This window comes from Tachyglossus aculeatus, chromosome 2 (assembly GCF_015852505.1).
Source record: "Tachyglossus aculeatus isolate mTacAcu1 chromosome 2, mTacAcu1.pri, whole genome shotgun sequence".
NCBI classification, from domain to species: Eukaryota; Metazoa; Chordata; class Mammalia; order Monotremata; family Tachyglossidae; genus Tachyglossus; species Tachyglossus aculeatus.
This window is the reverse complement of record NC_052067.1, coordinates 130,925,824-130,950,310: the sequence shown is the minus strand read 5'-3', so window position 1 is coordinate 130,950,310 and position 24,487 is coordinate 130,925,824. Positions and strand designations below refer to the sequence as shown.

Genomic DNA, 24,487 nt, shown 5'->3' with positions numbered 1-24,487 from the left:
GGCTTTGGAGTCAGAGGTCACGGGTTCAAATCCCGGCTCTGCCAATTGTCAGCTGGGTGACTTGGGGCAAGTCACTTGACTTCTCCGTGCCTCAGTTCCCTCATCTGCAAAATGGGGATTAAGACTGTGAGCCCCCCGAGGGACAACCTGATCACCTTGTAACCCCCCAGGGCTTAGAAAAATGCTTTGCACATAGTAAGCGCTTAACAAATGCCATTATTATTATTATCATTATTATTATTATTATTACAAGTCACAGTACGATTGGCGGACACCGTATGACAAACGTTTCCACACTCAGAAGAACTAGCCTGGACGTGAACCACGCTCAGTCATTTCGGGAACTCTCGGTGTCATTTTTAGTAAACCGAGTCCCAACTCGGGCCGACAAACAGCAAGAGACTAGCAGGCGGCCGGAGGATTTCGAAACCCGAAGCGCTTCATGACATGAACCTGTATATACGTTTGTACATATTTATTACTCTATTTTACTTGTACATATCTATTCTATTCATTTTATTTTGTTAATATGTTTGGTTTTGTTGTCTGTCTCCCCCTTCTAGGCTGTGAGCCCACTGTTGGGTAGGGACTGTCTCTATATGTTGCCAACTTGGACTTCCCAAGCGCTTAGTCTAGTGCTCTGCACACAGTAAGCGCTCAATAAATACGATTGATTGATATATGTATATATGTTTGTATGTATTTATTACTCTATTTTATTTGTACATATTTATTCTATTTATTTTATTTTGTTAATATGTTTTGTTTTGTTGTCTGTCTCCCCCTTCTAGACTGTGAGCCCACTGTTGGGTAGGGACTGTCTCTATATGTTGCCAACTTGGACTTCCCAAGCGCTTAGTACAGTGCTCTGCACACAGTAAGCGCTCAATAAATACGATTGATGATATGTTTGTATGTATTTATTACTCTATTTTATTTGTACATATTTATTCTATTTATTTTATTTTGTTAATATGTTTTGTTTGTTGTCTGTCTCCCCCTTCTAGACTGTGAGCCCACGGCTGGGTAGGGACGGTCTCCACATGTTGCCATCTTGGACTTCCCAAGCACATAGTACAGTGCTCTGCACACAGTAAGTGCTCAATAAATACGATTGATTGATTGATTGATATATGTATATATGTTTGTATGTATTTATTACTCTATTTGTACATATTTATTCTATTTATTTTGTTTTGTTAATATGCTTTGTTTTGTTCTCTGTCTCCCCCTTCTAGACTGTAAGCCCACGGTTGGGTAGGGACTGTCTCTATATGTTGCCAACTTGGACTTCCCAAGCGTGTAGTCCAGTGCTCTGCACACAGTAAGCGCTCAATAAATACGATTGATTGATTGATATATGTTTGTATGTATTTATTACTATTTATTTTATTTTGTTAATATGTTTTATTTTGTTGTCTGTCTCCCCCTTCTAGACTGTGAGCCCACTGTTGGGTAGGGACCATCTCTCTATGTTGCCAACTTGGACTTCCCAAGCACATAGTACAGTGCTCTGCACACAGTAAGCGCTCAATAAATACGATTGATGATGATATGTTTGTATGTATTTATTACTCTACTTTGTACATATTTAGTCTATTTATTTTATTTTGTTAATATGTTTGGTTTTGTTGTCTGTCTCCCCCTTCTAGACTGTGAGCCCGCTGTTGGGTAGGGACCGTCTCTATGTGTTGCGAACTTGGGACTTCCCAAGCGCGTAGTCCAGTGCTCTGCACACAGTAAGCGCTCAATAAATACGACTGATTGATTGATTGATTGATTGAATAACCCGAGAAGATACGAGGGCTAATGGTTGACCATTTCGTACTTCTGGCGGTTGGCTCGCTCTTCAGCTGGAAGAGCTGAGCTTCCACCTTCGACAGCTGCTGCTGCAGGGTCTCCACCGTCTTCCCGTGCTCCTCCTGAAGATGCCTGACTTGATCCCGGAAGCTGCTGCGGAGCGCTTCATTCTGGGCGGTCAGCTGGCTCACCGTTTGGGCCTGCTCGGACTTCAGCACCAAGTTTTCCGACTGGATCGAACAGAACCTGGAGGAGAAAAGAAACGGGCACCCTCCTCAACACCGTCACGCCGTACTCTCTGTTTCCTTTGGGCTCTATTTATTTTACTTGTCAGGGAAGCAGCGGGGCTCAGTGGAAAGAGCCTGGGCTTCGGAGTCAGAGGTCATGGCTTCAAATCCCGGCTCTGCCACTTGTCAGCTGGGTGACTTTGGGCAAGTCACTTCAATTAATCAATCATATTTATTGAGCGCTTACTGTGTGCAGAGCACTGTACTAAGTGCTTGGGAACGTATAGAGACAGTCCCTACCCAACAGTGGGCTCACAGTCTAAAAGGGGGAGACAGAGAACAAAACCAAGCAAACTAACAAAATAAAATAAATAGAATAGATATGTACAAGTAAAAATAAATAAATAGAGTAATAAATATGTACAAACATATATACATAGATACAGGTGCTGTGGGGAAGGGAAGGAGGTAAGATGGGGGCGATGGAGAGGGGGACGAGGGGGAGAGGAAGGAAGGGGCTCAGTCTGGGAAGGCCTCCTGGAGGAGGTGAGCTCTCAGCAGGGCCTTGAAGGGAGGAAGAGAGCTAGCTTGGCGGATGGGCAGAGGGAGGGCATTCCAGGTCCGGGGGATGACGTGGGCTGGGGGTCGATGGCGGGACAGGCGAGAACGAGGTACGGTGAGGAGATTAGCGGCAGAGGAGCGGAGGGTGCGGGGTGGGCTGGAGAAGGACAGAAGGGAGGGGAGGGAGGAGGGGGCGAGGGGATGGACAGCCTTGAACCCGAGGGTGAGGAGTTTCTGCCTGATGCGCAGATTGATTGATAGCCACTGGAGATTTTTGAGGAGGGGAGTAACATGCCCCGAGCGTTTCTGGACAAAGACAATCATGAAGCGGCAGCGGCATGAAGTATGGATTGAAGTGGGGAGAGACATGAGGATGGGAGATCAGAAAGAAGACTGATGCAGTAGTCCAGATGGGATAGGATGAGAGCTTGAACGAGCAGGGGAGCGGTGTGGATGGAGAGGAAAGGGCGGATCTTGGCGATGTTGCGGAGCTGAGACCGGCAGGTTTTGGTGACGGCTCGGATGTGAGGGGTGAACGAGAGAGCGGAGCCGAGGATGACACCGAGGTTGCGGGCTTGTGAGACGGGAAGGATGGTAGTGCCGTCAACAGAGATGGGAAAGTCAGGGAGAGGGCAGGGTTTGGGAGGGAAGACAAGGAGTTCAGTCTTGGACATGTTGAGTTTTAGGTGGCAGGCAGACATCCAGATGGAGATGTCCTGAAGGCAGGAGGAGATGCGAGCCTGGAGGGAGGGGGACAGAGCAGGGGCAGAGATGTAGATCTGGGTGTCATCAGTGTAGAGATGATAGTTGAAGCCGTGGGAGCGAATGAGGTCACCAAGGGAGTGTGTGTAGATCGAGAACAGAAGGGGACCCAGCACTGAACCTTGGGGAACCCCCACAGTAAGGGGATGGGAGGGGGAGGAGGAGCCTGCAAAAGAGACTGAGAATGATCATCATCATCATCAAATTGGTACAAACATATATACAGGTGCTGTGGGGAGGGGAGGAGGTAGGGTGGGGGAGATGGAGAGGAGGAGAGGAAAACGGGGGCTCAGTGTGGGAAGGCCTCCTGGAGGAGGTGAGCTCTCAGTAGGGCTTTGAAGGGAGGAAGAGAGCTAGTTTGGCGGATGGGCAGAGGGAGGCCATTCCGGGCCAGGGGGAGGGTGTGGGCCGGGGGTCGACGGCGGGACAGGCGAGAAAGAATGTTGCTTGAGTAATAGCTACAGAGCAACAAATACAGGCACCGGGGAAAAGCTGTTACACAAATCATCATCATTAACACGAGCTTAAAGTACCACCGAATGCCCTTTGTCCAAGAGCTAAATGCTCTTCATATACTAATCTCATTTATCTTCCAAATGTCTCAGAGACACAAAGAGCCATTATTACTCCAAAGCAGCAGCTTGGATTCGAGGTCACCAAGTTTCTACAATTTCTCCATCAGTACTGAGCAGCTTTGATTGAGAAAAAGAGAGAGAGTGTGGGGGGGAGAGAGAGAGAGAGAATGAATAAGAAAAGAGAAACACTTGAAACATGACTAGGGACAGCATATCTTTTAATAATAATAATAATAATAATGATGATGATGGTATTTGTTAAGCGCTTACTATGTGCAAAGCACTGTTCTAAGCACCGGGGGTGGGGGGATACAAGGTGATCAGGTTGTCCCACGTGGGGCTCACTGTCTTAATCCCCATTTTACAGATGAGGTAACTGAGGCCCAGAGAACTTAAGTGACTTGCCCAAAGTCACACAGCTGACAATTGGTGGAGCCGGAATTAGAACCCATGACCTCTGACTCCCAAGCCCGTGCTCTTTCCACTGAGCCATACTGCTTCTCTTCAGCGCTCAATAAATACGATTGAATGAATGAATGAATGAATGAATAGCCATGCTGCTTCTCTTTTAGAGTAGACCTCTGCTGCAGAAACCTCAGAAGTTGTTTGGGTTTTTTTTTTTAACGGTATTTGTTATTTATTTATTTTACTTGTACATATTCTATTTTATCAATCGTATTTATTGAGCGCTTACTGTGTGCAGAGCACTGTACTAAGTGCTTGGGAAGTACAAGTTGGCAACATATAGAGACGGTCCCTACCCAATAGTGGGCTCACAGTCTAAAAGGGGGAGACAGAGAACAAAACCAAACATACTAACAAAATAAATAAATAAATACATAAACAGAGTAATAAATATGTACAAACATATATACATATATACAGGTGCTGTGGGGATGGAGAGGGGGATGGATTGTTTATTTTTTTTATTTTATTTTGTTTCTATATTCTATTTAGAAATAGAATATAGAAATATTTCTAAATATTCTATATAGAAATAAATATTCTATTTATTTTATTTTGTTAATATGTTTTGTTTTGTTGTCTGTCTCCCCCTTCTAGACTGTGAGCCCGCTGTTGGGTAGGGACTGTCTCTATATGTTGCCAACTTGTACTTCCCAAGCGCTTAGTACAGTGCTCTGCACACAGTAAGCGCTCAATAAATACGATTGAATGAATTTGTTAAGCTCTTACTATGTGCCAGGCACTGTACTAAGCGTTGGGGCAGACAACAAGATCATCAGGTCCCATGTGGGGCTCACAGTTCAAGGGCTTAGTACAGTGTTCTGCACACCGTAAGCGCTCAATAAATACGACTGAATGAATGAATGAAGTAGGAGGGAGAACAGCTATTGAATCCCCATTTGTCAGATGAGGGAACTGAGGCACGGAGAAAGAAGCGGACAAGTGGCAGCCTTAGAAGGAACACTTAATTACTTAACTTCTCCTGGCCTCAGTTACCTCATCTGTAAAATTGCTACCTTATATTGTTGTACTGTACTCTCCCAAGAATGCAAGGAATTCAATCAATCAATCAATCAATCGCATTTATTGGGCGCTTACTGTGTGCAGAGCACTGTCCTAAGCGCTTGGGAAGTCCAAGTTGGCAACATATAGAGACGGTCCCTACCCAACAGTGGGCTCACGGTCTAGAAGGCAGCCAAAAGGAATTCAAAGCATTTCATAATTCTAGACTGTAAGCTCGTTGTGGGCAGGGAATGCGGCTATTGTTGTATTATACTTGCCCGAGCTCTAAGTACGATGCTCTGCATACAGTAATCGCTCAATAAATACGATTGAATGAATGAATAAACCGTTCAAAGAGAAATGAAATACAATGGGAAGCTCTGGAGTGCTGTGGTATGCAAACAGTGATTAGACACTAGGGAGGTCTAATTCATTCCATCGTATTTATTGAGTGCCTACCGTGTGCAGAGCACTGTACTAAGCGCTTGGGAGGTACAAGTTGACAACATATAGAGACGGTCCCTCCCCAACAACAGGCTCACAGTCTCATGACAGAAGTGCCACCCCTCCTAGAGATCACTACAACTTAGGCCCTTTCAAAGTGTGTCCAGTTTTAATAAACAGGATTTAACACATTCGTCCAGAGAAGCGGTGTTCATTCATTCATTCATTCATTCAATTGTATTTATTGAGCGCTTACTGTGTGCACAGCACTGTACTAAGCACTTGGGAAGAACAAGTTGGCAACATATAGAGACGGTCCCTCCCCAACAACGGGCTCACAGTCTCATGACAGAACCGCCAGCCCTCCTAGAGATCACTACAACTTAGGCCCTTTCAAAGTGTGTCCAGTTTTAATAAACAGGATTTAACACATTCGTCGAGAGAAGCGGTGTTCATTCATTCATTCATTCAATCGCATTTATTGAGCGCTTACTGTGTGCAGAGCACTGTATTAAGCGCTTGGGAAGGACAAGTTGGCAACATATAGAGACGGTCCCTACCCAACAGTGGGCTCACAGTCTAGAAGGGGGAGACAGAGAACAAAACCAAACATATTAACAAAATAAAATAAATAGAATATGTACAAATAAAATAGAGTAATAAATACGTACAAACATATATACATATATACAGGTGCTAAACAAACAAACAAGACTTAGAAGTCCAGAAAACAATTGCTATGAAAGAATGTGCCTTTAAATTACTAGTAAAAAACAATGCACAACAGCTGAATATCATCCCCCTTCTAGACTGTGCGCCCGCTGTTGGGTAGGGACCGTCTCTATATGTTGTCAACTTGTACTTCCTAAGCGCTTAGTACAGTGCTCTGCACACAGTAGGCGCTCAATAAATACGACTGATTGGTTGATTGATTGATTGATCTGATGGAATATTTTATAAGTATCTTAAAGAAATCCTTGCCCAGTGGAAAGAGCACGGGGGCCTGGAAGTCATTCATTCATTCAATCGTATTTATTGAGCGCTTACTGCGTGCAGAGCACTGTACTAAGCGCTTGGGAAGTACAAGTTGGCAACCTAACCATAGTCAGAAGACCTGGGTTCTAATCCCAGCTCCGCCACGTCTGCAGGGCACTTAACCTCTCTTTACCTCATCTGTAAAACTGCTACATTATTCATTACATTATACTGCTACATTACATTATAATCTCCCAAACGATTAGTACAGTGCTCTGCACACAGTAAGTGCTCAATAAATACAACTGAATGAATGAATACCACTACATTACACTATACATTATAATCTCCCAAACGATTAGTACAGCGCTCTGCACACAGTAAGTGCTCAATAAATGCGATTGAATGAATGAATACTGCTACATTACACTATACATTATAATCTCCCAAACGATTAGTACAGCGCTCTGCACACAGTAAGTGCTCAATAAATGCGATTGAATGAATGAATACTGCTACACTACATTATACATTATAATCTCCCAAACGATTAGTACAGCGCTCTGCACACAGTAAGTGCTCAATAAATACGACTGAATGAATGAATACTGCTACATTACACTATACAATATAATCTCCCAAACGATTAGTACAGCGCTCTGCACACAGTAAGTGCTCAATAAATATGACTGAATGAATGAATACTGCTACATTACATTATACATTATAATCTCCCAAACGATTAGTACAGCGCTCTGCACACAGTAAGTGCTCAATAAATACGATTGAGTGAATGAATACTGCTACACTACATTATACATTATAATCTCCCAAACAATTAGTACAGTGCTCTGCACACAGTAAGTGCTCAATAAATACGACTGAATGAATGAATACTGCTACATTACACTATACATTATAATCTCCCAAACGATTAGTACAGCGCTCTACACACAATAAGTGCTTAATAAATACAATTGAATGAATGAATACTGCTACATTACACTATACATTATAATCTCCCAAACGATTAGTACAGTGCTCTGCACACAGTAAGCGCTCAATAAATACGACTGAATGAATGAATACTGCTACATTACACTATACATTATAATCTCCCAAATGATTAGTACAGTGCTCTGCGCACAGTAAGTGCTCAATAAATGAATGAATGAATGAATACTGCTATATTACACCATACATTATAATCTCCCAAACGATTAGTACAGTGCTCTGCACACAGTAAGTGCTCAATAAATACGACTGAATGAATGAATACTGCTACATTACACTATACATTATAATCTCCCAAACGATTTGTACAGTGCTCTGCGCACAGTAAGTGCTCAATAAATACGATTGAATGAATGAATACTGCTACGTTACACTATACATTATAATCTCCCAAACGATTAGTACAGTGCTCTGCACACAGTAAGCGCTCAATAAATGACTGAATGAATGAATACTGTTAGATTACATTATACATTATAATCTCCCAAACGAATAGTACAGTGCTCTGCACACAGTAAGTGCTCAATAAATAAGACTGAATGAATGAATACTGCTACATTACATTATATATTATAATCTTCCAAACCATTAGTACAGTGCTCTGCACACGGTAAGTGCTCAATAAATACGACAATGAATGAATACTGCTACATTACACTATACATTATAATCTCCCAAACGATTAGTAAGTGCTCAATAAATACGAATGACTAAAATGGGGATGCGGACTGTGAGCCTCATGTGGGCTGGGTCCAACCTGACTGCTTAGTACCGTGCCTGGCACAGAGAAGGTACAAACCAACAAAAACCTCTTTGGACAGAGGAAGAGTCCCAACACCAATATAGGTTGCCAACGTGCACTTCCCAAGCGCTTAGTCCAGTGCTCTGCACACAGTAAGCGCTCAATAAATACGATTGAATGAATGAATGAATGAACACCGCACTACCGGCTGAACTTTTTGTGCGATGGAGCCGAACAGCTCTGCCCTTAGAAAAACCTTACTTTTCTCGAAGCTCCGCTTCTTTCACCACGGTCTCCTGCAGCATTTTATTGTGCCTTTCCAGCAGGGTGTCATGTTCGGACTGCAGTAACTGAAGCTCGGAGACGTTGGCTTGCAAATTATTCTGGGTGTCTTGGAGCTTGATTTTCAGTTGATCTACCATCGCTTCCAGGTGTTCCCTATACAAGGAAACCAACGCAAAGAGGGAGTAAATCGGACCTGGATTTGCCAAGTGCGTTGTACTTCGCAGCTCTTTTCCATAATTATTCAGTTAGCCAGGATGATCTGAATGATGATGCGGTGTCAGAGATGAATCGCGTCGGCAAGGCGTGAGTAAATTGTAACTTACCGGATATTTGCTTCATGAGGTTGATCTTTGTGAGGGTACAAAATGTCCCTGACCTAAGGAGGCTAAATGAGACTATAAATCAAGAAAGAAATGGTGGAGGGGCCTATTGCAGACTTGGGTTGTGGTAAAACAGGACATTCATTCATTCAATCGTATTTATTGAGCGCTTACTGTGCGCAGGGCACTGTACTAAGCGCTTGGGAAGGACAAGCTGGCAACATAGAGAGACGGTCCCTACCCAACAGTGGGCTCACAGTCTAGACGTGGCTTTAGGGGCTGAATATAGTGCTCTCTGTTGAGGGCAGGAGAAAGGAGAGAGGAGAGGTGATGGGGGGGAGGCAAAGAGAGAGAGAGAGAGAAACCCTAGAAAAGGTTGGAGAGAAATATTGTGGAAACAGGCCTAAAACCCTACACAGTCTTTATTAGCCCCACGGGATTAGAAAAAGATGGCTCTAAATTAGAGAGATGAAAGTGTTATAGTTTTCGATCGATCGATGGCATTTACTGAGTGCTTTCTCAGGGCAGAGCACTGTAATAATAGTAATAATGATGGCATTTGTTAAGCACTTACTATGTGCCAAGCGCTATTCTGGGGGGGATACAAGGTAATCAAGCAATCAAGTACCCAAGTACGGTACTAAGTACCTTCATTCATTCAATCCTATTTATTGAGCACTTACTGTGTGCAGAGCACTGTACTAAGCGCTTGAGAAGTACAAGGTGGCAACCTATAGAGATGGTCCCTACCCAACAGTGGGTTCACAGTCTAGACATGGCTTTAGGGGCTGAATACCGTGCTCACTATTGAGGGCAGGAGAAAGGAGAGAGGAGAGGTGATGTGGAGGGGGAGGCAGAGAGAGAGAGAGAAACCCTAGAAAAGGTTGGAGAGGAATATTGTGGAAACAGGCCTAAAACCCTACACAGTCTTTATTAGCCCCACAGGATTAGAAAAAGATGGCTCTAAATTAGAGAGATGAAAGTGTCATGGTTTTCAATCGATCGATGGCATTTACTGAGTGCTTTTTGTGGGCAGAGCACTGTGATAATAGTAATAATGATGGCATTTGTTAAGCACTTACTATGTGCCAAGCGCTATTCTGGGGGAAATACAAGGTAATCAAGCAATCAAGTACCCAAGTACTGTACTAAATACCTTCATTCATTCAATCGTATTTATTGAGCGCTTACTTTGTGCAGAGCACTGTACTAAGTGCTTGGGAAGTACAAGGTGGCAACATAGAGAGATGGTCCCTACCCAACAGTGGGTTCACAGTCTAGACATGGCTTTAGGGGCTGAATATGGTGCTCCCTATTGAGGTCAGAAGAAAGGAGAGAGGAGAGGTGATGGGGGGGAGGCAAAAAGAGAGAGAGAAACCCTAGAAAAGGTTGGAGAGAAATATTATGGAAACAGGCCTAAAACCCTACACAGTCTTTATTAGCCCCACGGGATTAGAAAAAGATGGCTCTAAATTAGAGAGATGAAAGTGTCATAGTTTTCGATCAATCGATGGCATTTACTGAGTGCTTTCTGTGGGCAGAGCACTGATATAATAATGATGGCATTCGTTAAGCACTTACTATGTGCCAAGCGCTGTTCTAAGCGCTGGGAGGGGGATACAAGGCAATCAAGCAATCAAGTACCCAAGTACTGTACTAAGTACTTGGGAGAGTACAATACAGCGGACACATTCTCTGCCCATAAGGAGCTTACAGTTTACAGGGAGAGAAAGACACAAAAATAAATAAATTACAGAGAGTACAACACAACGGACACATTCTCTGCCCATAAGGAGCTTACAGTTTACAGGGAGAGAAAGACACGAAAATAAATAAATTACAGAGAGTACAATACAACGGACACATTCTCTGCCCATAAGGAGCTTACAGTTTACAGGGAGAGAAAGACACGAAAATAAATAAATTACAGATACGTACTTAAGTTCTGTGGGGCTGAGGGTGGGGTGAGTATCAAGGAACTCAATCCTACCAGAACGAGGAGAATTCTACCTTCAGAAAGGAGTGGGGAAAGAACTTAACCCTGAGGATCAATGAACTGAAAATCAGGAATGACTTCTAAAATAAGAGAAATCCTTTGTCCGTACATTAACTCTTTCTAGAGTGAATGATAAGATGGCTGTCACCCCGCTTCATTCTCCTTTCTCCGGCTGTCAACGGCTTTCTACCGAAAAAGTGCCAGAGGCTTAAAATTCCAGGATATTCATTCATTCATTCAATCATATTTATTGAGCGCTTACAGAGTGCAGAGCACTGTACTAAGCGCTTGGGAAGTGCAAGTTGGCAACATATGGAGACGGTCCCTACCCAACAGCGGGCTCACAGTCGAGAAGGGGGAGACAGACAACAAAACCAAACATATTAACAAAATAAAATAAATAGAATAGATATGTACAAGTAAAATAAATAAATAAATAATCTGATATCCGATCTCACCCAGTACAGTGAGATCCTAATAGAGAAATCAGTTTTAATATGAGCCTCTAGTTACCAGACAAATCTCAACCTCCTGCTCACATAATTTTCAGGCAGGCCACTAAAGTGATCTATTTGTAACTTTTATGGAAGCATTTAAATGAAATTCTACCTAAGCATAGCTTTAGAAGGACAGAGGGAGACGCTTTTGTTGCCAACTTGCACTTCCCAAGCGCTTAGTACAGTGCTCTGCACACAGTAAGCGCTCAATAAATATGATTGATTGATTGATTGATTTTGTGCAAGGAAGTCAATTCTTTGAACATATCTATTCTATTTTGTACATATCTATTCTATTTATTTTATTTTGTTACTATGTTTGGTTTTGTTATCTGTCTCCCCCTTTTAGACTGTGAGCCCACTATTGGGTAGGGACTGTCTCTATATGTTGCCAAATTGTACTTCCCAAGCGCTTAGTACAGTGCTCTGCACACAGTAAGCGCTCGATAAATATGATTGATGACGACTGATGATGCTTTGAACAAAATTCTGTCAAGTTTCAGGTTTTTTCAACCAATTTACGGAAAGCTTTCGGAGTTAACACCCACTAGTTGACTCTGTCCACCATGACAGCCCCTATACAACCATGTTACTTTTGGGAATAGAAAACTTTCATAATTAGTCCTAAGGCCTTTGGAATAGTTTTATTTAATAGTTAGGGCCATCCCTCTAATCTGTGTTTAAATTAAAAATGTGACCCTAAACCATTTCACATTCTCTGCGACCACTGCAATGTGATCTGGTTCACTCAGGGAACTTCCCGGTGCTACAGTGTGGACTGTCTCCCGAGAGCTTCACTACATTTCACAAACAGAAATGCTCTGGGAATGTCGCTCCCCTCCTCAAAAATCTCCAGTGGCTACCAATCAATCTGCTCATCAGGCAGAAAATCCTCACCCTGGGCTTCAAAGCCGTCCATCCCCTGGCCCCCTCCTCCCTCCCCTCCCTTCTGTCCTTCTCCAGCCCAGCCCGCGCCCTCCGCTCCTCTGCCGCCGCTAACCTCCTCGCCGGGCCTCGTTCTTGCCCGTCCCGCCATCGACCCCTGGACCACATCAATCAATCAATCAATCGTATTTATTGAGCGCTTACTGTGTGCAGAGCACTGTACTAAGCGCTTGGGAAGTACAAGTTGGAACTTGTACACGCCCTTCCCCCGGCCTGGAATGCCCTCCCTCCGCACATCTGCCAAGCTAGCCCTCTTCCTCCCTTCAAAGCCCTACTGAAAGCTCACCTCCTCCAAGAGGCCTTCCCAGATTGAGCCCCCTTTTTCCTCTCCTCTTCCCCATCCCCCTGGCCCTATCTCCTTCCCCTCCCCACAGCACTTGTATATATGTTTGTACAGATTTATCACTCTATTTATTTTACTTGTATATATTTACTATTCCATTTATTTTGTTAATGATGGGCATTTAGCTTTAATTCTATTTGTTCTGACGACTTGACACCGGTCCACGTGTTTTGTTTTGTTCTCTGTCTCCCCCATCTAGACTGTGAGCCCACTGTTGGGCAGGGACCGTCTCTATATGTTGCCGACTTGTCCTTCCCAAGCGCTTGGTACAGTGCTCTGCACACAGTAAGCGCTCAATAAATATGATTGAATGAACGAATGAAACGAAAGAGAAAGACCTAAATGGTTACACAGTTCACGCCGCTTTACGTGTACAGTGCTCTGCACACAGTAAGCGCTCAAGAAATACGATTGAATGAACGAATGAAACGAAAGAGAAAGACCTAAATGGTTATACAGTTCACGCCACTTTACTTGTACAGTGCTCTGCACACAGTAAGCACTCAATAAACACGATTGAATGAACGAATGAAACGAAAGAGAAAGACCTAAATGGTTATACAGTTCACGCCGCTTTACATGTACAGTGCTCTGCACACAGTAAGCGCTCAATAAATACGATTGATTGAATGAATGAAACGAAAGAGAAAGACCTAAATGGTTATAAAGTTCACGCCGCTTTACGTGTACAGTGCTCTGCACACAGTAAGTGCTCAATAAATACGATTGATTGAATGAATGAATGAAACGAAAGAGAAAGACCTAAATGGTTATACAGTTCACGCCGCTTTACGTGTACAGTGCTTCTGCACACAGTAAGCACTCAATAAACACGATTGAATGAACGAATGAAACGAAAGAGAAAGACCTAAATGGTTATACAGTTCACGCCGCTTTACGTGCACAGTGATCTGCACACAGTAAGTGCTCAATAAATACGACTGAATGAATGAATGAAACGAAAGAGAAAGACATAAATGGTTATACAGTTCACTCCGCTTTACGTGTACAGTGCTCTGCACACAGTAAGCGCTCAATAAATACGATTGAATGAATGAATGAAACGAAACAGAAAGACCTAAATGGTTATACAGTTCACGCGGCTTTATGTGTACAGTGCTCTGCACACAGTAAGCGCTCAATAAATACGATTGAATGAATGAATGAAACGAAACAGAAAGACCTAAATGGTTATACAGTTCACGCCGCTTTACGTGTACAGTGCTCTGCACACAGTAAGCGCTCACTAAATACAATTGAATGAATGAATGAAACGAAAGAGAAAGACCTAAATGGTTATACAGTTCACGCCACTTCACGTGTACAGTGCTCTGCACACAGTAAGTGCTCAATAAATACAATTGATTGAATGAATGAATGAAACGAAAGAGAAAGACCTAAATGGTTATACAGTTCACGCCGCTTTACGTGTACAGTGCTCTGCGCACAGTAAGCGCTCAAGAAATACGATTTGATGAACGAATGAAACGAAAGAGAAAGACCTAAATGGTTATACAGTTCACGCCGCTTTACGTGTACAGTGCTCTGCGCACAGTAAGCGCTCAAGAAATACGATTTGATGAACGAATGAAACGAAAGAGAAAGACCTAAATGGTTATACAGTTCACGCCGCTTTACGTGTACAGTGCTCTGCACACAGTAAGCGCTCAAGAAATACGATTGAATGAACGAATGAAACGGAAGAGAAAGACCTAAATGGTTATACAGTTCACGCCGCTTTACGTGTACAGTGCTCTGCACACAGTAAGCGCTCAAGAAATACGATTGAATGAATGAATGAAACGAAAGAGAAAGACCGAAATGGTTATACAGTTCACGCCGCTTCACGTGTACAGTGCTCTGCACACAGTAAGCGCTCACTAAATACGACTGAATGAATGAATGAAACGAAAGAGAAAGACCTAAATGGTTATACAGTTCACGCCGCTTTACGTGTACAGTGCTCTGCACACAGTAAGTGCTCAAGAAATACGATTGAATGAACGAATGAAACGGAAGAGAAAGACCTAAATGGTTATACAGTTCACGCCGCTTCACGTGTACAGTGCTCTGCACACAGTAAGCGCTCACTAAATACGACTGAATGAATGAATGAAACGAAACAGAAAGACCTAACTGGTTATACAGTTCACGCGGCTTTATGTGTACAGTGCTCTGCACACAGTAAGCGTTCAAGAAACACGATTGAATGAATGAATGAAACGAAAGAGAAAGACCTGAATGGTTATACAGTTCACGCCGCTTTACGTGTACAGTGCTCTGCACACAGTAAGCGCTCAATAAATACGATTGAATGAATGAATGAAACGAAAGAGAAAGACCTGAATGGTTATACAGTTCACGCCGCTTTACGTGTACAGTGCTTCTGCACACAGTAAGCGCTCAATAAATACGATTTGATGAACGAATGAAACGAAACAGAAAGACCTAAATGGTTATACAGTTCACGCCGCTTTACGTGTACAGTGCTCTGCACACAGTAAGTGCTCAATAAATATGATTGAATGAATGAAACGAAAGAGAAAGACCTAAATGGTTATACAGTTCACGCCGCTTTATGAACGAGTCTTTCAGTCTGCCACTTCACGTAGTTGAAGCTCCTAACGCTTGCCTGCAGCTAGATCATCATCAATCGTATTTATTGAGCGCTTACTGTGTGCAGAGCGCTGTACTAAGCGCTTGGGAAGTCCAAGTTGGCAACATATAGAGGCAGTCCCTACCCAACAGTGGGCTCACAGTCTAAAAGATCCGTGCCAAAGGAACGCTTTCCCATCTGGTAAATCCTTCAGCCCCAGAAGGAATTTCTGCAAACGCCTATGCGAGAGAAAAGCAGTCCCCGTGAATCCCGCCCGGGCCTTAACGCGTGGACCTTACCTTTCTTTTTTGGCTCCCTCGGTTTCGGCCAGAGCGGCCGACTTGCTCTTTTGCTGCTTCAGAACGTTATGGACGCGGACTTTGTAGCTCTCGAATTCAGAGGTGATAGCCGCCTGTTCCGCCTGCAAGATTAATGGGCATTTCTAGGGTCATTTGCAACTCCATCTTAAAGGAAACACAACCTTCCCGCTGCTAAGACTGACAAAATTCCATTCAGAGGAACAGCGACGACGGGGGCTACCCTTTTGACACCTAGACTTCAATTTCTGATCCCAACTAATAAGCATTAGGAAGTTACCCATTTTTTATATAATGATGATGATGGCATTTATTAAGCGCTTACCATGTGCAAAGCACCGTGCTAAGCGCTGGGGAGGTGACAAGGTGATCAGGTTGTCCCACGGGGAGCTCACAGTTTTAATCCCCGTTTTCCAGATGAGGTCACCGAGGCCCGGAGAAGGAAGCAGCGTGGCTCAGTGGAAAGAGCACGGGCTTTGGAGTCAGAGGTCTCGGGTTCGAATCCCGGCTCCACCACAAGTCTGCTGTGTGACCTTGGGCAAGTCACTTAACTTCTCTGAGCCTCAGTTACCTCATCTGTAAAAATGGGGATTAAGACTGTGAGCCCCATGTGGGACAACTTGATCACATTGTATCCCCCCAGTGCTTTGCACATAGTAAGCGCTTAACGAATGCCATTATTATTATTATTATTATTATTATTGACTGGCCCAAAGTCACACAGCAGACCAGAGGCAGAGCCGGGATTTGAACCCATGACCTCCGACTCCAAAGCCCGGGCTCTTTCCACTGAACCACGCTGCTTCTCTGGTCTTCTGGGGGTCTATCTCTCTAATTAGTGGTATTTTATTGAGCACACCTTGTGAGCAGAGCACTGTATTAAGTGCCGGGGAGAGTACAACACGACAGAGTTGGTAGACACATTCCCTGCCCGCAATGGATACAGTCTAGATGGGGAGACAGGCAGTAATATAAATATAAATATAATAAATATAATATAAATGTAATTACGGCTATTAATCGATCACATCTACTGGTGTTCACTATGTGCAGAGCCCTGTACAAAGCGTTTGGGAGAGTATAATTTAACAGAATTAGCAGACCTGATCTCTGCCCATAACAAGCTTACAGTCTAGAAGACGAGTTTGCAGTCCAGAAGATATATACGAAAGTGCTTTGGGGTTGACGGTTTGGTGAATACCAAGTGCTAAAATAATAATGATGGCATTTATTAAGCGCTTACTACGTGCAAAGCACTGTTCTAAGCGCTGGGGAGGTTACAAGGTGATCAGGTTGTCCCACGTGGGGCTCACGGTCTTCATCCCCCCCATCTTACCTCCTTCCCTTCCCCAAAGCATCAGTATATATGTATATATGTTTGTACATATTTATTACTCTAGTTATTTATTTATTTATTTATTTTACTTGTACATATCTATTCTATTTATTTTATTTTGTTAGCATGTTTGGTTTTGTTCTCTGTCTCCCCCTTTTAGACTGTGAGCCCACTGTTGGGTAGGGACTGTCTCTATATGTTGCCGATTTGTACTTCCCAAGCGCTTAGTACAGTGCTCTGCACATAGTAAGCGCTCAATAAATACGATTGATGATGATGATGATCCCCATTTTACAGATGAGGGAACTGAGGCACAGAGCAGTGAAGTGGCTTGCCCGAAGTCACACAGCCGAAAAGTGGCGGAGCCGGGATTTGAACCCATGACCTCTGACTCCAAAGCCCGGGCTCTTTCCACTGAGCCCCGCTGCTTCCCCAAGGGTACAGATTCAAGTGCCTAGACATCGCGGGAGGGAGAGAGAGTCAGGGAAAAGAGGGCTTTATCGGGGAAGACTTCTTGGAGGAGATGTGACCTTAATAAGGCTTTGAATGCCCTTCTCCCTCCCGATGCTTGTTCTTTGTGAGGATGCGCTCAGGTGGGTGAGGGTGAGAAACACTTAGAAAAGTATATTTCCTTTTCTAAGTGGGCATGGAAAGGTTCTGGGGAGGTGGTTGGGGCGGGGGCGGCAGGTGACTTGGAAGGTTTTCCGAGATCAGCACCCAAAAGGAGTAAGCGGTCTGTGTTTTATTTTCCTATTTGTTTTTCCCAAAGGTATTTGTTAAGCGCTAAGTCCCAGCCACTATACACTGGGGAAAATATAAGCTAATCAGGATGGACACCTTCTTAAACCCCATTTTCCAGATGGGGTAACTGAGGCACGGAGAAGTGAAATGACTTGCTGAAAGCCACAAAGTAGACATACGACGGAGTCCTTCTGAGTCCAAAGCCCGGGCTCTTTCCACTGAGCCACAGGCAATCAGCTCTCCGTACAACTTCCTTACTTCGCCGATCTCCTGCTATAACCCAGCCCACATAGTTCACGGTGCCAAACTCCTCAATGAACCTTGGTCTTGTCTAACTCCCTGTCGTTCCCTTGCCCACAACCCTCCCTGGGATCCAGAACTCCCTCCTGCTTCGTATCCTGCAGACCACCACTCTCCTCACCTTCAAAACCCTCCAAAAACCACATCTCCTCCAAGAGGTCTTCCCCAACTAAGTCCTCGCTCTCCTCTCCCCCTCCTCCCTCTCTCCATTCCCCCCCGCCTTACCTCCTTCCCTTCCCCACAGCACCTGTATGTATGTATATATGTCTGTACGGATTTATTACTCTATTTATTTTACTTGTACATATTTTTTCTATTGATTTTATTCTGTTAATATGTTTGGTTTTGTTCTCTGTCTCCCCCTTCTAGACTGTGAGCCCACTGTTGGGTAGGGACCGTCTCTATATGTTGCCGAATTGTACTTCCCAAGCGCTTAGTACAGTGCTCTGCACACAGTCAGCGCTCAATAAATACGATTGAATGAATGAATATTCCTATACTCTATTTCCCTATCTGTTATTTATTTTAATGTCTGTCTCCCCCTCTAGACTGGAATCTCTCTGTGGGAAGGGAGTGTGTCTGCTAACTGCCGCATTGCACTGTAATCTCCCATTCATTCAATCAGTTGTATTTATTGAGCGTTTACTGTGTGCAGAGCACTGTACTAAGCGCTTGGGAAGTACAAGTTGGCAGCATATAGAGACGGTCCCTACCCAACAATGGTAGGGTAGGCATTTATAATAATAAATGCCATTATTATTATTATTATTATTATTATTATTATTATTATTATTATTAAAGATGACGGCGAGGAGCTTAGGTTTGATGTGGAAGTGGATGGGCAACAATCAGAGGTTTTTGAGGAGTGGGGAGACACAGGCTGCACATTTCTTTAGAGAGAGAGAGAGTAAGAAAAGAGAAATACTTGAAACATCATCATCATCAATCGTATTTATTGAGCGCTTACTACGTGCAAAGCACTGTACTAAGCGCTTGGGAAGTACAAATTGGCAACATATAGAGACAGTCCCTACCCAACAGTGGGCTCACAGTCTAAAACATGAGTAGGGACAGCATATCTTTTAATAATAATAATGATGATGATGGTATTTGTTAAGCACTTACTATGTGCAAAGCACTGTTCTAAGTACTGGGGAGGTTACGAGGTGATCAGGTTGTCCCACGGTGGGGGGGCTCACAGTTTTAATCCCCATTTTACAGATGAGGGAACTGAGGCCCAGAGGAGTGAAGTGACTCGCCCAAAGTCACACAGCCGACAAGTGGCGGAGCCGGGATTTGAACCCATGACCTCTGACTCCAAAGCCCGGGCTCCCTCCCCTGAGCCACGCTGATCTGTGTGGCTGAGTGAAGTCGGGACGGGAGAGGAGGCCAGGTGAAGTCAGTGAGGAGGCTGAAGCAGGAGTCAAGGCGGGAAAGGATAAGTGCTTGGATCAGCACGGTAGAAGTATGGATGGAGAGGAAGGGGGTGGATTCGAAAGATGTGGTGAAAGTAGAATCTAAAGGATTTGGTGACAGTTGAATGAGAGCGATGAGTCGCAGATAAAGTCCAGGTTATGGACTCGTGGGACAGGGTGGGTGGTGGGGTTGTCTACCGTGATGGGAAAGTTATGGAGAGGACCAGGTTTGGGTGGGAAGATGAGGAGTTCTGTTTGGGTCATGTTCAGTCTGAGGTTTCAGGGGGACTGAGCCCCCTTTTTCATTCATTCATTCATTCATTCAATCGTATTTATTGAGCGCTTCCTGTGTGCAGGGCACTGGACTAAGCGCTTGGGAAGTCCAAGTCGGCAACGTACAGAGACGGTCCCTACCCAACAGGGGGCTCACAGTCTAGAAGGGGAAGACAGACAACAAAACAAAACATATTAGCAAAAGAAAATAAATAGAATACATATGTGCAAATAAAATAGAGTAATAAATACGTACACACATATATACATATGTACAGGTGCTGTGGGGAGGGGAAGGAGGTAAGGCGGGGGGGATGGAGAGGGGGGCAAGGGGGAGAGGAAGGAGGGGGCTCAGTCCTCCCCATCCCCCCCGCCCTACCTCCTTCCCCTCCCCACAGCACCTGTATACCTGTTTGTACAGTTTTATTCCTCTATTTTACTTGTACATATTTACTATTCTATTTATTTTGTTAATGAGGTGCACTGAGCTATAATTTAATTTGTTCTGATGATTCTGACACCTGCCTCCATGTTTTGTTTTGTTGTCTGTCTTCCCCTTCTAGACTGGGAGCCCGCTGGTGGGTAGGGACCGTCTCTAGATGTTGCCGACTTGGACTTCCCAAGCGCTTAGTACAGTGCTCTGCACACAGTAAGCGCTCAATAAATACGACTGAATGAATGAAAGGAGAAAATGCAAGCCTGCGAAGAAAGACAGAGGCTGTGGAGGCTCAACTTCCCCCGCAATTTTTTTTTAATGGAATTTAAGTACCTTCTATGGGCCAGATACTGTACTGAGTGCTGGGGCAGATAAAAGATAACGAGGTTGGATACAGTCCATGACCCACACGGGGCTCACAGTCTCAATCCCCATTTTACAGATGAGGTAACTGAGACCCAGAGAAGTTACGAGACTTGCCCAAGGCCCTACAGTGGCGGAGCTGGGATTAGAACCCAGTTCCTCTAACTCCCGGGCCCATGCTTTAACCACTAGGTAACACTACTTCCTCAGTTGGGCTGACTCTCTCTTCTATGAAGCTATTGTGGTGGCACCTCTGAAGTAGAGAAGCAGCGTGGCTCGGTGGAAAGAGACCGGGCTTGGGAGTCAGAGGTCATGGGTTCTAATCCTGGCTCCCCCACATGCCTGCTGTGTGATCTTGGGCAAGTCACTTGTCTGTGCCTCAGTTCCCTCATCTGTAAAATGGGGATTAAGACTGGGAGCCCCACGTGGGACAACCTGATCACCTTGTATCCCCCCCAGTGCTTAGAACAGTGCTTTGCACATAGCAAGCGCTTAACAAATGCCGTCATTATTATTATTATTATCTGCAGCAGTTCATGGACAGTTATAACCAATCAAGGATTCATTCATTCATTCATTCAATCGTATTTACTGAGCGCTTACTGTGTGCAGAGCACTGTACTAAGCGCTCGGGAAGTCCAAGTCGGCAATATATAGAGACGGTCCCTACCCGACAACGGGCTCACAGTCTAGAAGAGGGAGACAGAGAACAAAACATATTAACAAAATAAAATAAATAGAATAAATATGTACAAATAAAATAGAGTAATAAATATGTACAAACATATATACAGGATATTTTCTGAGCACTGGCTGTGTGCACAGAACTGCACAAAGTGCTGGGGAGAGTACAGTGTAATAATAAAGCAGAGTTGGAAAACATATTCCCTCCCCACATAAAGGCCAATTCAGTGCTGGACTATCAACCCGACCTTACAGATGGAAAAATCGAGGTTTGACGAGTCAAATTGTTGCCAAATATGTTGCCAAACTGTACTTCCCAAGCGTTTAGTACAGTGCTCTGCACACAGTAAGCGCTCAATAAATACGATTGATGATGATGATGAAATAAGTCGCTCTAGGGTGCAGAGGAATGATGGATGAGCTAAAAGAACAGACGCAAGCCTCCCTTACTGGAAATTTGGTGTTCAAACTACACTGTCTTCCAAGCAGAAACCGGGCAATCCCAGTGGAGTCTAATTGGCCTCCAGCTTTCAGTTTCTAATCGACCCACTCCATCATCTGTAAATATTTGGCGGATCGTGAGATTCCGAGTTCCAGTAAAGGCCTTTAAAATTTTATTTGCCAAAGAGTCACAAAAGGAAACTGCTGAAGCAAAGCTGCCGCGGAAGACAGCTTATGTGCGCTCGGCCTCTCTCTCTCCAGTCGGCCTTATAGCCGTATCACTCACGTTGTCAGTTTATAATTAGCCTGGGGTTTTGTGTCACTTTGGTTTTTGCCCCAGAAAACAGGATAAGGGGGAAAAAAAAAAGAGAAAAATGTAGTTACTAGTTTTGGTCTGAATAAACCGCACTCATGGCTCGGTTTCCCTGGATACTCATTGTGTCGCCTCTAAATTAGACTTCTAGACTGTGAGCCCACCTTCTAGACTGTGAGCCCACTATTGAGTAGGTACCGTCTCTATATGTTGCCAACCTGTTCATTCTTTCATTCAATGCTATTTATTGAGCGCTTACTGTGTGCAGAGCACTGTACTAAGCGCTTGGGAAGTCCAAGTTGGCAACATAGAGAGACGGTCCCTACCCAACAGTGGGCTCACAGGCTAGAAGGGGGGAGACAGAGAACAAAACAAAACATATTAACAAAATAAAATAAATAAGACTATGTACAAATGTACTTCCCAGGCGCTTAGTACAGTGCTCTGCACGCAGTAAGCGCTCAATAAATATGATTGAATGAATGAATAAATTAATCTTACAACGGAAGATATTTTTGTCACGTGTTTGTTCCTCAAAAAGATTATAGGCTTCATAAAATTCAAACCCTCTCCCTTTAAAAGCCTGTTTCTTGCTCTCTGCCCTACAGATGCCTTATGCTTTCAAGCACCAGACCCCCTCAATTTGAATTTATTAACTGTAATGAAAAATGATAACAACAGGAACCCCAGACTGTAAGTAAAGATATGGGTGGGTTGGGGCTGGGAGCCCGCTGTTGGGTAGGGACCGTCTCTATATGTTGCCAACCTGTACTTCCCAGGCGCTTAGTACAGTGCTCTGCACACAGTAAGCGCTCAATAAATACGATTGAATGAATGAATGTAAATCCAGCCCCTGATTCTGTAAACGATGGATTGGACCTGAGAATCATTTTTAGTTTGTTTGTTTTTTTAACGGCATGTTAAATGCTTACTACGTGCCAGGCACTGTGTTAAGCGCTGTGGTAGATACATGACAATCAGTCAATCAATCAATCGTATTTATTGAGTGCTTACTGTGTGCAGAGCACTGTACTAAGCGCTTGGGAAGTACAAGTTGGCAACATATAGAGACGGTCCCTACCCAACAGTGGGCTCACAGTTGGACACAGTCCCTAGCCCACATGGGGCTCACAGACTTAACTCCCATTTTACAGATGAGGTAGCTGAGGTAAGAGAGGTGAAGTGACTTGTCCAAGGTCAAACAGCAGACAAGAGCGGGGATTAGAACCCAGTCCTAATGACTCCCAGGCTCGTGCGCTACAATAATAATACATAAAAATAATAATGGCAACAGTGCTATGTGCAAAGCACTGTTCTCAGCACTGGGGTAAATACAAGGTAATCAAGCTGTCCCACGTGGAGCTCACAGACTTAATCCCCATTTCCCAGATGAGGTAACTGAGGCACAGAGAAGTGAAGTGACTTGCCCAAAGCTGACAAGTGGTGGAGGCAGAATTCGAACCCATGCCCTCTGACTTCCAAAGCCCGGGCTCTTTCCACTGAGCCACACTGCTTCGATCCACTAGACCGTGTTGCTTTTCACCGTCACGTGGATCAAATCAAGTAAAAAGGCCCTATATGCTAAAAAAAAAATGACTATTTGAACAACTGCAATGATTTTTAACGCAATATGGCATGGTGGCTAGAGCCCGTGCTTGGGAGTCAAAAGGTCATCATCATCATCATCATCAATCGTATTTATTGAGCGCTTACTATGTGCAGAGCACTGTACTAAGCACTTGGGAAGTACAGATTGGCAACATACAGAGACAGTCCCTACCCAACAGTGGGCTCACAGTCTAAAAGGTCATGGGTTCTAATCCCACCTCTGCCGCTTTGCTGTGTGACCTGGGGCAAGTCACTTCACTCCTCTGGGCCTCAGTTACCTCATCTGCAAAATGGGGATTGAGACCGTTAGCCCCACGTGGGACAGGGATTACGTCCAACCTGATTACCTTGTATCTACCCTGGTGCTTAGAAGAGCGCTTGGCGCAATAGTAAGCACTTAATAAGTGCCATCGTTATTAGAAGCCCGGCTGACTTCTTCGGAAATAGTTCTGGTAATTTTCAGGAGTGGCCTGAGGTATTCTGAAAAATCCCGTGACGGTTCTGGGTGGGATCCCAACCCTCTCTAGTCTTCCGTGCTCTCATTTTGCTTCCTGGCGCTAGCCCTGGCTTCCTTCAACAGTGCTGCATTTCTTACAGTGGCTAGAAGGAAGGCAGAATTCATTATAGAAAAGAAATCACAAACCTTAGCACTCGGTAGCAATAATGTCCTTGGCTAAAGGGAATTAGACACTACCTGGGAAAGTCAACCCT

The 24,487-nt window shown here is 44.1% G+C and overlaps 1 protein-coding gene across 2 annotated transcripts in view; it reads right to left on the bottom strand.

Annotated features, from left to right (window-relative positions):
• Positions 1 to 24,487, bottom strand: part of GCC2 (GRIP and coiled-coil domain containing 2) — a 155,542-nt gene that overhangs the window by 21,184 nt on the left and 109,871 nt on the right. For both annotated transcript variants that reach the window (XM_038759937.1, XM_038759938.1), the window contains exons 17-19: positions 15,849 to 15,970; positions 8,829 to 9,005; positions 1,829 to 2,046 (exon numbers count right to left, since the gene is read on the bottom strand). In XM_038759937.1, the coding sequence (XP_038615865.1) occupies positions 1,829 to 2,046; positions 8,829 to 9,005; positions 15,849 to 15,970 (517 nt within the window). The remainder of the gene's footprint in view (positions 1 to 1,828; positions 2,047 to 8,828; positions 9,006 to 15,848; positions 15,971 to 24,487) is intronic.